At 36.1% G+C, this 15,758-nt stretch overlaps 1 protein-coding gene across 1 annotated transcript; it reads left to right on the top strand.

Moving 5' to 3' along the window:
• Positions 1-8,433: 8,433 nt before the first annotated feature.
• LOC113303456 (CDT1-like protein a, chloroplastic) lies at positions 8,434-13,232 on the top strand. The gene is made up of 8 exons (XM_026552493.1): positions 8,434-8,551; positions 9,173-9,445; positions 9,540-9,659; positions 9,920-10,145; positions 10,487-11,149; positions 11,531-11,711; positions 11,831-11,921; positions 12,791-13,232. The coding sequence occupies exons 2-8, from the start codon at positions 9,186-9,188 to the stop codon at positions 12,846-12,848; spliced, it is 1,599 nt and encodes a 532-aa protein (XP_026408278.1). The 5' UTR covers positions 8,434-8,551; positions 9,173-9,185; the 3' UTR covers positions 12,849-13,232.
• Positions 13,233-15,758: the final 2,526 nt, after the last annotated feature.

Raw genomic sequence — 15,758 nt, 5'->3', positions numbered from 1 at the left:
GTTTCGTATTGACCATTCGATCACTTGAAAATTGCTTTGAAGCTAATAATTTGTGTGAGACAGCTATTTTCGTCTTCCAAGAATGTTTCAATGATTGAAATGAGGATTTAGAACATGTAACCATGATTGGATATAAACATAGCGTGTATTCACATTTGTGTAAAGTCCAAAATCGGGAACCATGGTATGTGTACCCGTACGCGTACTGGTTGGTTGTTGGAAGTCCGGGAACTAAGTATGCGTACCCGTATGCTTACTGGCGGAATTTTAAGTTCCTTGAATTTCTGCTGGAGTTTGGAAGTGTAATATGGTATGCGCACCCATACGCGTACTGGCATAACCAAACTCGGTCCGGCTACTTAGGTATGCGTACCCGTTTGTATACTTAAGTAGGTTATGTTTTAAAATCGGTTTGTTCATGAACTAATACATTTATATAATAAGGAATGCAATCTTTTGCAAACCGTGGCTATAATGTTCATGAAATGATTCGAGTGAATCAAAATCGATTTTGCTTCAATTGTGTCTTGTTTACTTCTATGAGAATATAAACAATTGAACAACCCTCTAACTAGTTTCATTTGAGTCATTTTAACTAGTTGTGATGAAGATGAATAAGGTTGATATGAAAGTGCTCATATGGATAACCATTGGTTAACTATTGTTGAACCAACTAAGTGTACAAGTTTAGGTACGGTCACCTTTATCTGAATGATGGTATATTTCATTTATGTATAACAATCTAAGTTCGATCTAACGGTTGAAAGATATTAGCTTGAATCTAATCAGGTTTTCATCTAACGGTGAATATTGAATACTTTGTTGCCAAGGTAACATTGATTGCAACCCTGATTTCAAGACTATATAAAAAAGAACTCTAGCAACTGGGAAACCTAATCCCCACACCTCATGTGTGATACTAGTTGCGACTAGAGTCGATTCTCCTTTAACCTTAGGTTTTTCCAAAACCCTGTAGGTTAACGACTTGAAGATTTATTGGGATTGTGAAGCCAATCCCAACTATTTTCTCTGTAGTTGCGTGTTCTGATCTTGTTGTTTTATACTGTGATTGAGTATTATCTTTCTTAATATTTGCTCGATATTTATTCTCCGATAGGCAATATTGAAAAGTAGTCACAAACATCTTCGTCTCATCGTTTGTGATTCCACAATATCTTGTTTCGTTAATCGATTAAGATTATTGTGAGGTGATTTATAATACTAGGTTGGTCTTCGGGAATATAGTCTGGTTTATCAATTGGTTCATGTTCACCTTGATTTATCAAAAGACGGAACAAAAATCGTATGTATATCTGTGGGACACAGATTTATCTATTCAATAGACTTTTCTTTGTGATATATATTTGTTTATCAATTCTTCGACTTTGGGTCGTAGCAACTCTTAGTTGTGGGTGAGATCAGCTAAGGGAATCAAGTGCACATAATCCAGCATGGTTCAAGAGGCGTAAGGAACACAACTGTACCTTGATTAGTGTGAGACTGGTTAGGGCTCAACTACATTCCAGTCCGAAGTTCACTTGGAGAAGGCTAGTGTCTATAGCGGCTTAATACAATGTGGTGTTCAAATATGGACTAGGTCCCGAGGTTTTTCTGCATTTGCGGTTTCCTCGTTAACAACATTTCTGGTGTCTGTGTTATTTCTTTTCCGTATTATATTTGTTTATATAATTGAAATATCACTGGTTGTGCGTAAGTTCAATCAATTGGATAATCTAACCTTTGGTTATGATATAAATTGATTGACACTTGGATATTGGTTTTTAATGTCATCCAAGTTATTTCTTATATTTAGTCAGGCTCTCAAATTCCTATTTGTTTGATTGTATATTGAATTGAGAAATTGAGATATAACTCTTTGATATACTTTTCTTAAGATTGAGTCTGACTGTCTAGTTGATTCTCTTGAATGTATATTGGAGTTAGTCCATACAGATTTTTAAGCGAAATATCGGGTGTGGTTGTTAGACCCCCTCTTTTTCATGTACTATGCTAACTCTTTTCACCTACAGGCACTACATATTCTTTTATTTTTTCCTTTTAATTCAGTGACAATGCATTGTTGATTGTTTAGTAATTATACTCATTCTGGGAAAATGTATCCATATTTTCCAAATCAATGACACCATTTTCTTTCATTTGTTTACTGTTTATATGTAGTACCCAAACTTAATGGTATAGTGGCATTATCTAGCTTATTTGATACCGAAATATCGTGATGTATATACCTATGGAACTGAGTATCCTTATTATGACCACAACAAGATTCAAACATGGGAATTTCCTGCACAACACTCAAATATTGAGTTAAACGAACATCTGCTAGTCACAGTGCTATCTATATACACATTTCCTCTACCCGTAATAATAGTAGTAGTACTAGCATTTTGTTTATCATTTCTTTCACCATCTGAATACAGCGCCACGTTCACTTTCACATTAATACTAGTATCACTACATCTACCAAACCCTTTAGGCTGCAAAACTGATAGACCTTGATTAGCACAATTCCATAAAATACCCACTGCTGACACAAAGTTAATCGTGCTCAGAATTTCTGTAGACTTGGGTTCCCAATCGTGTGAATCAGAAATATATTCATTTACAATTTGTTCTAAACTAGAAACATCAATATTACTTTTCAATTTGTGTACTTTTTGTTGAGCTATTTGGGTTCGCTTCTGTAATTTTTTTGGCTAGTTTTTTCTTTTAATTCCAACTTTTGTGAATCTGTTTCTATTATTCATCGGAAATAAATTTGATGATTTAGCTAAAAAAGAAAAATATTTTAGTAATTGATATAATTGTTTTGTGTTACGAAGACCCAAATTGGAAGGTGGTGATTATGAAGGTCATGATAGCATTAGGCTCGAGGCACTTAAAGTTGCCATGGAACTGGGAGCTGATTATATTGATGTTGAGCTTCAGGTTGGTAGCAATATTTTCTCTGGCCATTGTGATGTTATTCTGGCTTACTAAATTACAATATAATGGTTGATACTTTTTGTCTTGAAGGTTGCGCATGAGTTTATTAGTTCGTTAGATGAGAAAATGTGTGGAAAGTCTAAAATTATTGTTTCTTCTCATAACTATCATGCCACTCATTCAATTGAGGAAATAAGCGATCTTGTGTCAAGAATACAATCTGCTGGTGCTGACATAGTGAAGATTGCAACAACTGTTGTGGATGCCTCAGATGTTGCCCGCATGTTTCAAAAATAGTTCATTCCCAAGTAAGTTACATAGATCCTTTATCGGAAAATCTTTTATAGCGGCAAACTTTCTCAGTGTCATATGTCTTTCTTCTTACCGTTTATAACATTTACCCTAGAGTAAGTGTAATAATAATACATTGCCCAATAGGTTCCACCGTAACTTGTAAGCACCAATTTACTTCTCTGTACATGTGCTCTTACACTTCGGTAATCTCCACATATTAGTAACTTTTTTGTTTTTTGTCGTTGTCAGGATAGGTGCCAACTACATGATCTTAATAGCTAATTTTGCCTTACTTTAGCATTTTCTTGAATGCTTTCATACTTATAAACTCTCATTTCAAAGGTGGACACTCGCCCGAGAGAGAAAAGTTTTTTTTTATTTCCGTGACTTGTTTACGTAATTTTTTTTCTCGATTTACATGAGTTGCTAACGTTAATTATTTGTTTTATTTACGTGAGTTATTCACGTTTTTTTTAATCAAATTTTGATTTTTGAATTAAGAATTATGAACTTTGCTCATTTTCACAGTTGAAGAAACAAGAAAGTTTTTTGAAATCACCAATTGCTAGTGAAATTGTAAACATGTAAGGATCGAACTATTACCATATTAACGCATGTTGTTACAGACGTGTTTTGACTCAACGTTTTTCGTAACAGATAATGGCGGCTCCTGGTTCCTCGAATCCACAAACAAATGCTCCAGAAACACCAAACCAAAGATGGGATATTTTTCAAATGTTCATGCAAAAGTGGATCGACCTTTCAACGAGGCGAGAAAGTTGATACACGACATGCCTCTTGAACATCTAGGATTGGTTCGTGCTAAAATCTTTGATTTCTTGAACTTAGTGGATGCAGAAGCAAAACATAGGCGTGATGAAATATCTCAGAGGAAAAGGGATGAAGATGAAACGCTCACAGCTTATCAACGGAAACGGCGTCGAGTTCAGCAAGCAAGGCTAGCAGCAGAAGATGAAGTTAAATCCCATGTTGATGGCGTTGCTTCTGATTCGGATGCAGATGAATATGAATTTGTTTGGAAACCTATCGAGCGTAAAGTTAAGCCATGTCCACCTGGCATGAGGGCTGAGATTGGCTAAAGATGATTTCCGAGCCAAATGTGAAGAAGACGACTATTTAGATACAGTTTATGATGATCCTGAAGGCCGCTTGGAAGAAGTTTCTGATAAAAATTCTGAAGATGACTCTGAAGAGGAGATTGAAGAAGTTCCATGGAAGATGATTACGTGAAGACGACGAATCTGATGATTAGTCTTACTTGCAATCTTCCTGAGTAGTTGAACATCTTTTTTATTTACGTAGTAGATGTTACTTTGATCATTCGAGCAACTTTGCTTCATAAATATTGAATCGGGATTTTTGAATGACAATCCTTCTATTATTCATATTACTTATTTCTTTTATTCCTTCGGTCGAAGTGAACGATCATCCATATTCATAAAAGATCGATCATAATTTCTCGACTGATAGACCTTGTTTGGTGATGCCCGCCTATTCATACTCGAGAAGTGCTGGGTTGTGCAGTCCACTGGAAAACGTGTGATATAATTGAATAGTCAACCCGAATTAGGGTCCCGAACCTTGACCGTGCCTAGTCGTGGTCACAGGCCGTCAGTCCCTAGTATTATCACTTTTTTCTCCACCGATCTCATTTGAAATTTAGGTCTTCAGTAAAAATCGCAATTGATTTGACTATCTGTAGAGGATAAGTATCCACCATGTCTTATGTATTGATCTTCCAGACTTAGGGTTAGGGTTCCTCACTTATATAGATATATATATTTTTCTAGTCTTGAATCCATAGAAAAACTTTAATCATAATCATACCTCACAACAATATGTATGATGGTAGTTCATCTCCTCAAAGGATACCTTAGTCAAAGCGGGGAACTGGAGCACCCAACTTGGTACGAAGTATTTTTATCTTCTCTTTTTTTTGTGTGTGTAAATCAATGGCTGTTTGAAAATATTTGTTACAGAAGAATCAGGGTGCACGTCTTTCTTCGTATAACTTAAGACTCAGGCGAACTGTCAAAGTCCCTGCTCGTTTCGAATCTGCTCGTGCGGATACTGGAACATCTGTAAGTTTTTGATCAGAGATTTTACTTGAATGAGTGTTTCTTCAAATCCCTGTTGAACTTGAGTATTTTATTGTCGTAGGTTGATGTTCACGTTATTGATGCTGGGAAGAGAAGAAATGGAAAATCTGCAGTTGTAGCTGATGATGATGATGTTCGTGCTGGCAATAACTCAATCAAATTCATAGATGCAGACCTTGGGGTTCCTGTTCTTGAGTACCCGACAGCTGAATCCCATTTGATATCCTTATGGAAAATTCTTGCCCGGATAATCAAATTTGTTTCATCCTTTCCTTAATTTTTTTCTTTTTCTTTTAATCTTTTTTTTTTTAAAATATTTTATTTACTTTTTTTCTTAAAATTGTTAAGAATATCTAAACTTGTAAAAATAGAAACCAAAACTATTACCAGTTCCGGACCAGAGACTAGAACGACGATATCAAAACCATCCTAATGTTCTACGTCATTTCTATCACTCAATTCCAATGAAAACGCATTGGAATTTTGACAAAAATCCTCCTAAGAAAAGGATAAGTTAACAATTCAACATCACAGATTTTAGATCAACGGGTTAAATCACAGATGCCACGTCTCAAGATATAAGAAACAAATCAACACACAAGTTCAGGCAAGACCAAGGAACCAATTGAAGATCAATTACCAAATATGAACTATTAATAAGATTGAAACAAATAATGATTAACAGAAAATGAAAGCAAATCCATGGAAGAAAAGACCTATCTATGCATAAAAACGATTGTTTTTTATTTTTTATTTTAGAATAATTAAGAGCATGAATCCCACCGACCTTTATCAAGTTTTGAAAGATAAACCCCCATCATAAAATCCTTGATACCCCACCATCTTCATCACCTATCACAGTAATCCTAACTCTGTTTAGGAGCGTCGCGTTGTATGCCAGCCCGACAAAGGCCAACTACTCAGATGTCATATTCGGTTCTTCTGCTCACGTTGGTGAAACACCAGCTTGGTTTTTCCGTTCTTTTATTTTCTGTGTCATTTTTTGCAATTAATGGATTGGCTACAGGGAATCAAGGATTTTAACTTTGATGGATTTTTAAGGGAAAACCATTGAGGCAAGAGGATTTTATGTGGAAGGGAAGAATTAGAAGAAAAGGGAGCTGAAGTTACCTTCTGGTGGGCAACTGAATGAAGTGGCTACAATATCACATTTTAAAGTGATTTAGAACCTACTCTAATGTTGCTGATGGGAAGATACGCAAGGGAAAGAGAACAACGTTATAACATTAGTGAAGACTTTGAAGCTAGGATAAACACATATATTAACTTTAAAGCTGCTGCTTTTATTTTATATTTTAGTTACAACATGAGAAAGGCTGCAAATATAGCGATTTTGTGTAATCGTAATGCCATTCAAAATAATTGGACGAATGAAAGTCTAACAACTATATTTCACTGTTTATATATTCAAAACTATATTAATCTTGTGACTGCTAATGATTCCCAGTTATTGGGAATCAAAATTATCAATCTATGGTAGTAGGTTTCATCCTCTTTTCGGAAAAAAAAAGGATTGGCTACAACTATGCACTGGTCTAAATTTTCACATGTAAATGATTGTAAATGTGGATTTGTTGTTTTACAGAATTATTTTGTTAACACGTTAGTAGAAACTTTAATTGGGCAGTGGATGAGAAAAGCCATTATCTGGCAGTTAATTCCATATGCCATTTTCTGGGAGATTTGGAAGGAGAGGAACAACAGGGTTTATGGGGGAAGAATCAAAGTCTTTGGAGGATATTAAGATGTTGGTGAAATAGAATATTTGCTTTTGGAGTTCTCCGAAAGAAATACTCAAGGATTACTCTGTCAATCAAATCTTGTTTCAATAGGACACTATAGCTTCTCTGTAATAGGTTATGTCTTTTCGTTTTTGTGGGCTCAAAACAAAAGCATTTTCTTAATCCTGTGTATATGTTGTAATATTTTTTCCCTGTCCAATATCCTTCTTTTTCAAAAAAAGAAAAAAAAAGTGTAATGTAACTCAGAAATGGTTTCTCAACCTCCTAATTTCATGTTAGGAGAACTATCTTTCTTTCCAAAAATAAAAAATAAAAAAATGATTATATTTTGAAATTTAGAAAAATACCACATGAATCACATAGGCAGTGATTAAATACAACCCACACATATGTTAAACATAACCTTTATCAAAAATTCGAATATCTTTTTAACCATTTTTACGTGGGTACATACCACCTCCTCGTCTTCCATGTTCTTTATCAATTATTTTTTTCTTCTACTGTCAACTCCTTCTATACGCTATTAACCCAACCCACATGACTACATGATTGGCAATGCATCAATACTTTGACTTGTTTTTATTCCATATCCATTAAACATAAACTAACAGTTCTCCCTATTTAATTCTCTAAATCACATATTTAATTTTTAGCCTCTTTCCTTCTATTCTTTTTAATGACTTTTTAATGGAATCAGTTTTAGCTCCACTATTTCCTTTACAAGTTACTGAGACTTTTTTATTTAGAATATTAATGAGTTCTTAGTTAAATCGCTTCCTTCAACATTAAAAAATCTTTGGTTTTTTTTGTTTTTGTTTTATTTTGTATGCATCTTCAAATTAAAGCTCATTATCCTCATCCGTTAAATCTAAAAATTATCCTAATTGAAGATGGGATTCCAGATTATAAGATGTTGCTATTTTTTTTAATTCTTTTTTAATGAATTTACGAGTTCTATTTAGAGTCTAAAAATATATTAAACCCTAATGAAGATTCGGTTGCAGAAATAAACATTCGGTAAAGAAAAATAGGAAAGATGACGGTGTATTTATCTACCCACATACAAATGGTCGACAAATATTTGAATTTTGAAGTGAGGTTGCAATTAACGTTTATATACGGGTTGTATTTAGTCACTGGCATGGCATATGAGACCCATAATTTCAAAAATCAGAGACACCAGAGGTATTTAAAGCAACTTTGTGGTATGGCTAGGTACGGAAAGTAATTAGTGGTACGACTAAGGGTAGTTTAGTTATCTTCCCGTCTCCGATAAATACCCATTTCCCCTCACTCGCAACGGATCTTTTTTCATTACTACTCTCTCTTGAAATCTAGGGTTTCTCATTTTCTAACTGGTAAAGGTATCCTCTGTGTGTTCGTTTAACATCTCAATCTCTTTCGTAGAAACTGAAAATCTTCCTGTCAATTGTAAGTTTTTCTGTGTTTTTGATGTTTAGATCTTCTTTTAACACACAATTTTGGGTGTTTCTTTTTACATTCCTCCCCTTCGTAAATTTCTTTTATTATTTGTGGTAATCTGATTCAAGTATTGTTATCCTGTATGCTTGTAAGTTGAGCGATTGGCTTACATTTCTTGGCTGTTATTATTGTCACATTTTATAGGACTGTAGATACTTTCCCAATATTTGTAATCCTTAAAACCCTAATTCAGTCAAAAACTGTTACCTGTTTCCAACACCTTATATAACCTGAAATTCATTAATTGGTGAAGTTTCTTACTGGTAAAAACGTGAAATTTTGTAAGTGCTAGATTAGATTTCCATTTCAACACACTTAAGTTGTTCTTTATTTTCAATTTCACCACTTAAACCCTACCGGATACTTGGGTGTGACATTGATGATGGGTGGACTGAGTACATGTAGGAAAGTTTTTGTTTGATGTTATAATCTTACCCTGTATCCATGTTGAAGTATTTCAAGATCATCTGTGTATGTTTCCATGTGGAAGCATTTCAAGATCATCTGTGTATGTATCCAAGTTCTTTGGAAACCTGTAGAATGAAATGCTAACCTTTGTGTTCATTCCAGACTATATTGAAGAATGGAAGATAAAAGATGTGAGGAAGCCACAAAGGATTCCCTCGATATGAAATCAAAAAGTGTTACGGTCCAAAGTGCAGAAATTGTTGAGAGCAGCCATTCTTCAAGTAACCTTGCTGTTCCTACTCCAAAGAAAAATAAAGAAGTAGCCTTACCTTTAGATGAAGATGCAGCAGACGACCTTCCTGAAGATGTAGTACACGAAAACGTAGCAGGCGAAGCTAACGAGGCTGAAGATGTAGCAGGAATCCTCCCTGACAAGTGGGTACCTCAACAAAAGTCACCCGCTTCATGTTCTATTAGAGATCATCTAGAACCTTATGCTAATAATCACTTCTTTTTTCTCATGTACCAGATACAAGATTTTAGCTGAGTTTTTTGACCGTATAGGAAGTTCTGTGAGGTTGCTCGGTCTTTGTAAGAAGATGCCAACTTTTCAGAATATCTGCACTCAGGTAGAAGTATTTACCAAAAGGTAATGCAAATTTTGGTGGTTACTTTTTCAGTTCCCACTTTGTCTTTAATGTGCAGTGAGTTCAATTTTTAGTCTAACGAATCAAGATTATACTTAGAAGGCTAAGAGCAGCTCTCTTGTCTACTTTTTTAGCTTACTTACTCCTTCGGCAATATTTAACTTATCCTCAGTAAGGGAAGAAGGAGGTGCTTAGCTAGTTTCAAATTTGTCAACATTTTCTTTTATTTAGAACTGATAAATGAACTTTTTTGTTATTGCAGGAAGTTGTCATACAACCATCTTGCACAGATAAAATACATACTTCCTGAAGCTGTTCAGGTCGATAAGATTCTTGTTCATGATGAGAGAACCCTGTGTATGAAGCAAGACATGAAAATAACATTACTATTGGATGTTGTTGAAGCTGATCCTGACCAATCTCCATATGCGATCTTGTGTCAAATGTTCCACCAAAGGCTGTTAAAGTTCTTTAGAAACCATCCCGAGGTACTGTCATTGTTCTGTCAAGTTAAAATTTTTGCGAAAAAGAACACATTCAAAATAATTTAGGAAAATTACTGCACTTATCGGGTTACGGTATCAATTTAGTCAATCATTTTTATCAATTAAGTTACGTAATTCAAGGGTATGCTAGACAGTAGATCTAATATCATCTGTTGTAGTTGACTTGTGGTCAGCGGAATGGGTGTCTTCCTCAACATCTTGCATGTGGTACATCATATTTTACTAGCTTGCTTGAATGTGTATCAGCTGGAGGAATATCTTGTACTACTTAGAAAATGTTCTATCCTTTGATATGCAATTAACAAGTGTGTATTTGATTATAGGGTTGCGACATCCCAGAGGCCACATTACCAGTTCTAATGAGCCAAAGTCGCTCAACTTCTCAATACATGTTGCCAGAGGTAGCACGCGTAGAATCTCATCCAAGTTCAAATGAGCTTGAGCCATCATCGAGTTCGTCACTTTTGTCTTCAACTTTTAAAAGGCGATTCTCAGAGAAGATTATTGTCCCAGAAACTGAAAAGACAAAGCTCTTAGCATCTCTGTACCCTTTTTCACCTTTGGAGCCTGGTGATGTGATTAATCAAGATCGTGAAGGCCCTCTACAGAAGGAAGGCTTATCTCAAGTCATTGAAACCACAACCCCTATGTCGTTATTGAGTTCGAAGGAGTATGAAAGCTCTCCTATGAAGTCTATTTCTGGTCCAAATCAACTGATGTTAGTGACGCCGACGCAGTCTGCCCCACAAAGAAGAACAGTGCCTGACTCTGATGAAAAGGTTATCTGTCAGTCTAACATTTCAAGCCATTCCGTTGCAAAGAAGTCATTGAACTTCCTCTCGCCATTGAAGGGGGATGAAATTGCTTCTGGCTCCATTCTTGACGAGTCTAAGCATTACAGAGATAGTTCTCTGAAACCTGCAGCAGCAAAAAGGATTCTTATGGTAGATGATGTCACAGGACCTCCTTGTCCCCTAATCCAGGCGGTATGAGTCTCTTGCCTTTTTTATTATTAACTTGCTCTATAACCTGCTTTGTTCTGTTACGAATGGGTTACATAAGATTAGTGGTTCTTATGAAGTAAGAAACGCTAATAGGTCATAACTTATTAAAAAATTAAGAAAAAGGAAAATTATAATCAGTTCACTTGAGTGAGTGTCTCTTATGCCTTTTACTAGAACTATAAACAACGCTAAAACTTATGAAGGCATGTATACTGAAGAGTCAATTATCATTGGATGGTATAAGTTGCTGTATACTGGATCCAGGAAGCTGGTTGATCCCTGTTTAACTCAATAATGTTCTGAAAGACATGCTTCCTTTTACTATTTAATCACTTTCTTTGCCGTACATCATGCCTAATGCAGGAGTTCTTACATTTAAAGGATAAGGAGGAGATGATTGGCGGCAAATTGAGTCGAACCGCATCTTTGCCTGATCTCTTTAATCTGATATACCACATCTTCCAATCAGCCAAGTACTCCTCAATCACGAAACAGGAGCTTGTGCACAAGATTATCTCAGAAGATGTCTTGATCGAGGAAACAAGTAAAATTTCCTTTTGTACAATTTTACTTAATGCACTATGTTATTTTGTACTTTAGCTGGATATTTTTTCCACACTGATTGGTTTAGATGGTTACTGATTGATATTGAATCTAATGCAGAAGAAGCTGAAGAGCAGCTTGATTTGTTAGAAGAGTTGGTTCCAGATTGGATTCAGAAGAAACTAGTCCCTAGTGGGGATCTGCTGTACAGGTAAAATATCATCCTTTACGTGATAGGTGTGGTGTGTTCGAATAATGAGTTATGCATGAAAATTTTGCTTCCTTGCTCTTAATCCTCATGTACTGATGTTAGATCTTCCGTCATATTTTCAAAAGAAGTTATATGTTATTTCTTGGATGAGTTCAGTGATAACTGAGAAATTGGCTCGTGGTTCCAATGTGTGTTCCTTTTGCATCATAGTCCGTCAGATAGGGAAGGGTTCATTTCTTGACTGAGACATGTTTACGATTTGTAATTGTGAAAGCGTCTTGAGGTACCCAAGGGTATAAAGTCTTGTTCAACATTTCACTCTCTCTTCTTAAGGAACTATGCTTTTCACATGCGTATCTATTCAATATTAAACATGCATTTCTAAGTTTGGGTGGTTTTAAGTAGTGTCAGTTTTATTACGGAAGTACAATTGGTACTGTTCCATTAGCAACTAAGCCAGACCATGCTTATATATAGCTTATTAATCTGTGAGGGACTCGTTCTGCAAATATTTCTTGGCAATATTAGGTGATCTTCTTTTAGTTATGGTATCAATTTCCGGTGAACTGAAACTATCTGGGGTGATCCCTATATTGAGGTTACTGCGACCATCATATCCTATTTGTGCTTACAGTGGCATTTTAACTAAGCCAGACCATGCTTATATATAGCTTATTAATCTGTGAGGGACTCGTTCTGCAAATATTTCTTGGCGATATTAGGTGATCTTCTTTTAGTTATGCTATCAATTTCCGATGAACTGAAACTATCTGGGGTGATCCTTATATTGAAGTCACTGCGACCATCATATCCTATTTGTGCTTACAGTGGCATTTTAATTAACCTATAATATTTCTTGTTATTTGCAGTATTACAAAAGTGTCAGATTTGGACTCAATTCGTGCAAGGCTTGTGGAAGCTGTGTAAAGAATGTGCTGAAGGTATTTTAGTGTCAATTACTTAACATCTGACTTGCGACGGGAAATTACAATGAAAGAGACGGGAAATTACCATGGAGGTAAATTGCAGATTTCGAAGTGTCCTTGGTCAAAGTTTTGCAAATTTTGGGCCACTTTATTAGTAAACAAACTCAACTGTCTTTCTTTACAACTATGTTTGCATTAGTACTTGTCTGTCAGTCCATGTGTCAGTCTGTGGATAGTCATGGACTCATGGCTGAGAGTCGGTGAGTGGTCGTGCTCTTCCAGTTTGTCTTCTCTCTATTTCCCTGGTGTGTTTGTAAGAAATAGAAAGAAATGTTCTCTTTGCAAGGACAGGTTAGTACTTCATTAATGAAACACTATTAGATAAGCTCTGCTCCGTCACTGTGACATCACCTGATTTTTTCCACACAAATGCAGTTTTGTGTTCATCCTTCCAAGCTCTACAACATCTACAGATCCTTATTCTTGAGATTACTAATTCAATTTGCTACTTTGCTCAACAATCTCTATACTTATCTTACTAGTTCAACTACCAGAAACATTCGTAGAAGTGAAAAGAAGTACCATTACATTCAAACCAACTACCAAATCATTAAACATACTATCAGTTCATTTGCCATAATTACAAACCAAGAAAAGCAGACCTTTAAACAACAAAATTATCGAGAAAACAAACCTACTAAAATTATCATAGCCCTAGAACAAGAGCTTTTACCACCACCACTACTTCAACACCAACTGTCAACCACAAAAACAACTTAAAACAAACTTACTAAAGCCAGAGACACCAAAAAACAAGACCCGTCATCACCAACAAGAAATTCAAGAGGATTGGAGTTAAACATCGAGAAAGCCAATTTGTTTAAACTTTGCTTATCATTTTCAAAATTTCTTCAAAGTGCTGCCTGAAAATTCGGCAGTTTTCGACACCCCAAAAGAGGACCTTAGTAGTCCTCTTCATCATCATAACCCCAATATTCATCCTCCTCATACCTCTCGCTATAGCTGCTGCCTGATGACGCAGGAAAAGTATCATTGCTTCTAGAAGATGAACTTTCCTTATCATTGCTCTCTTGATCATCATCTTTGGCAACATCAGGCAAATTTTCGTCAGAAGCACTGGTATCTTCCTCAGGAGCTACTCTGGGATATATCCTTACAAGAGGCTTCTTTTCGATTCTGGGCTCACCCTCCTGCATGGTCCGAGCAAAGATTTTGGGGTTTGCTAATTCGAACTCAAATCGCCTGCGCAGTTTCCCCTCCAAATACCTCTCCATCCTCCTCTTCTCTTCAGCAGCATCTGACCCTTCGTCACTGGTGTTCACCTCTTCTACTGGATATTCAAAACCAGCACCAGAATCTGCTTCAGAATCACTCTCAGTGGCGCTACCATACTTCGGTCCTTTCTGATGCCTCTCAGCCCTCTCTCCACCCTTCCGATCAGATCTTTCAAAATGCTTTGGTAACCATGCATCATAAAGGGACTCAATTCTCTCTTTTTCTCTCTTATTGCTTTCCTCTTCCTCTCTCAACCACTGTGCTTCTTCACTTGCACGCCTATTTATCTCATTCTGAATTTCATCTCTCAATCTCATTAGATATCAATGGGGAGTGATAAGGCTTGAGTTTTGGCTACTTGGTATTGATCGGAAGCGGCAACAACGGCCGGAATGGGGTTACTGGAACTAGCAATACTTGGAGATTCTATATCTAATTTTTTCTTCTTCTGGTAAATTTGCTAATGACTATGCTAATCTCATCCAAAACCACCCTTTTAAAGGCACAAATGCTCTCATTAACTGCCATTTATGGCCTTTGGTAATCAGTCCCGCTACTTGGTTACTCACGCCCCTTCAAAGCCATGCGTACTCCATCCAACTTCCTCATCATAATTACCCTACAAACCCCTATTTTCAACACCTAACCTCTTCATTAGCCATAACTTCCATTGGAACTGCCTTCAAGTGGTGCATTGGTAGGTCATCTAACTTCCACAAAGCATTATGGGGTCTAATAAATTTTTTGTGTTTTTTGCAGACTAGAAGAATGCAACATCAGTCGAGAGGCACCATTGCGGTCTGGGGCATATGTCTGCCAGATGGATTACTAGCTCTAAAACCAAACCCATGTCACCTATCGAACCCCAACAACCCCCCCTAATCCATCAACTACAACAGATCTTTTCCCCCCATACCCATCTTTATTACCCATCCTACATCTATGCTACCATTATTATTCTTGGCAGTTTGCTCTACTATATCTATGTCTATAAAAAAAAAGACAAACTCATTACATATCCACCAACCCCAAATAACATCAGGCTTACATACCTCCATCTTCTATTTCAGGAAAACCAACAATGTATTATTGCGTGCTACATGGTTCAATTATCATCAAACTCACGTGAATATCTCAAATCTAAAGGTGCCCATAAAGTATGGACACGAAAGTGACACTTCGTATGATAAAACCCTCCCACAACACAGTCTTTGCAGTACAACTACAGCTACATTACACCAATTTTCTCCTGAAACCTTTCATGATAATAGTCAACAATTTTCTCATTCCTTTTTTAATGTTCAAACATATAAACAAACAAACCCCTCTTGCCTCCTCTCTATCCATATTGTCTGTGATCAATATTAGTACAGTACCACCAAGAGATTCCTTTCTCTACAACTGTATTTTATATTAGTTACCTATAACACTGATCTCAATCAAACTAAATTCATATATACCCAATTCTTTTACCTGATGGAAATCCGAAACTCTACAGAGAACACTCAAAATTTGAATACTGATATTCAAACCCTTTCTACTCAAATGGCTGAGAAACTAACACTACCATCTTCTCTTGCTGAACCAGTCTTCATAGACAAGAAAGTTGTTCTAG

Source organism: Papaver somniferum, chromosome 8 (genome assembly GCF_003573695.1).
Source record: "Papaver somniferum cultivar HN1 chromosome 8, ASM357369v1, whole genome shotgun sequence".
Taxonomy (NCBI): domain Eukaryota; kingdom Viridiplantae; phylum Streptophyta; class Magnoliopsida; order Ranunculales; family Papaveraceae; genus Papaver; species Papaver somniferum.
This window is presented reverse-complemented; position numbering and strand designations above follow the sequence as displayed.

Coding starts and splice junctions, on each gene's coding strand:
- LOC113303456 (XM_026552493.1), top strand. CDS start 9,186: ATGGAAGATAAAAGATGTGAGGAAGCCACAAAGGATTCCCTCGATATG. Junction 9,660..9,919: donor GTAGAAGTATTTACCAAAAG/GTAATGCAAATT, acceptor TTGTTATTGCAG/GAAGTTGTCATACAACCATC. Junction 11,150..11,530: donor CTTGTCCCCTAATCCAGGCG/GTATGAGTCTCT, acceptor TGCCTAATGCAG/GAGTTCTTACATTTAAAGGA.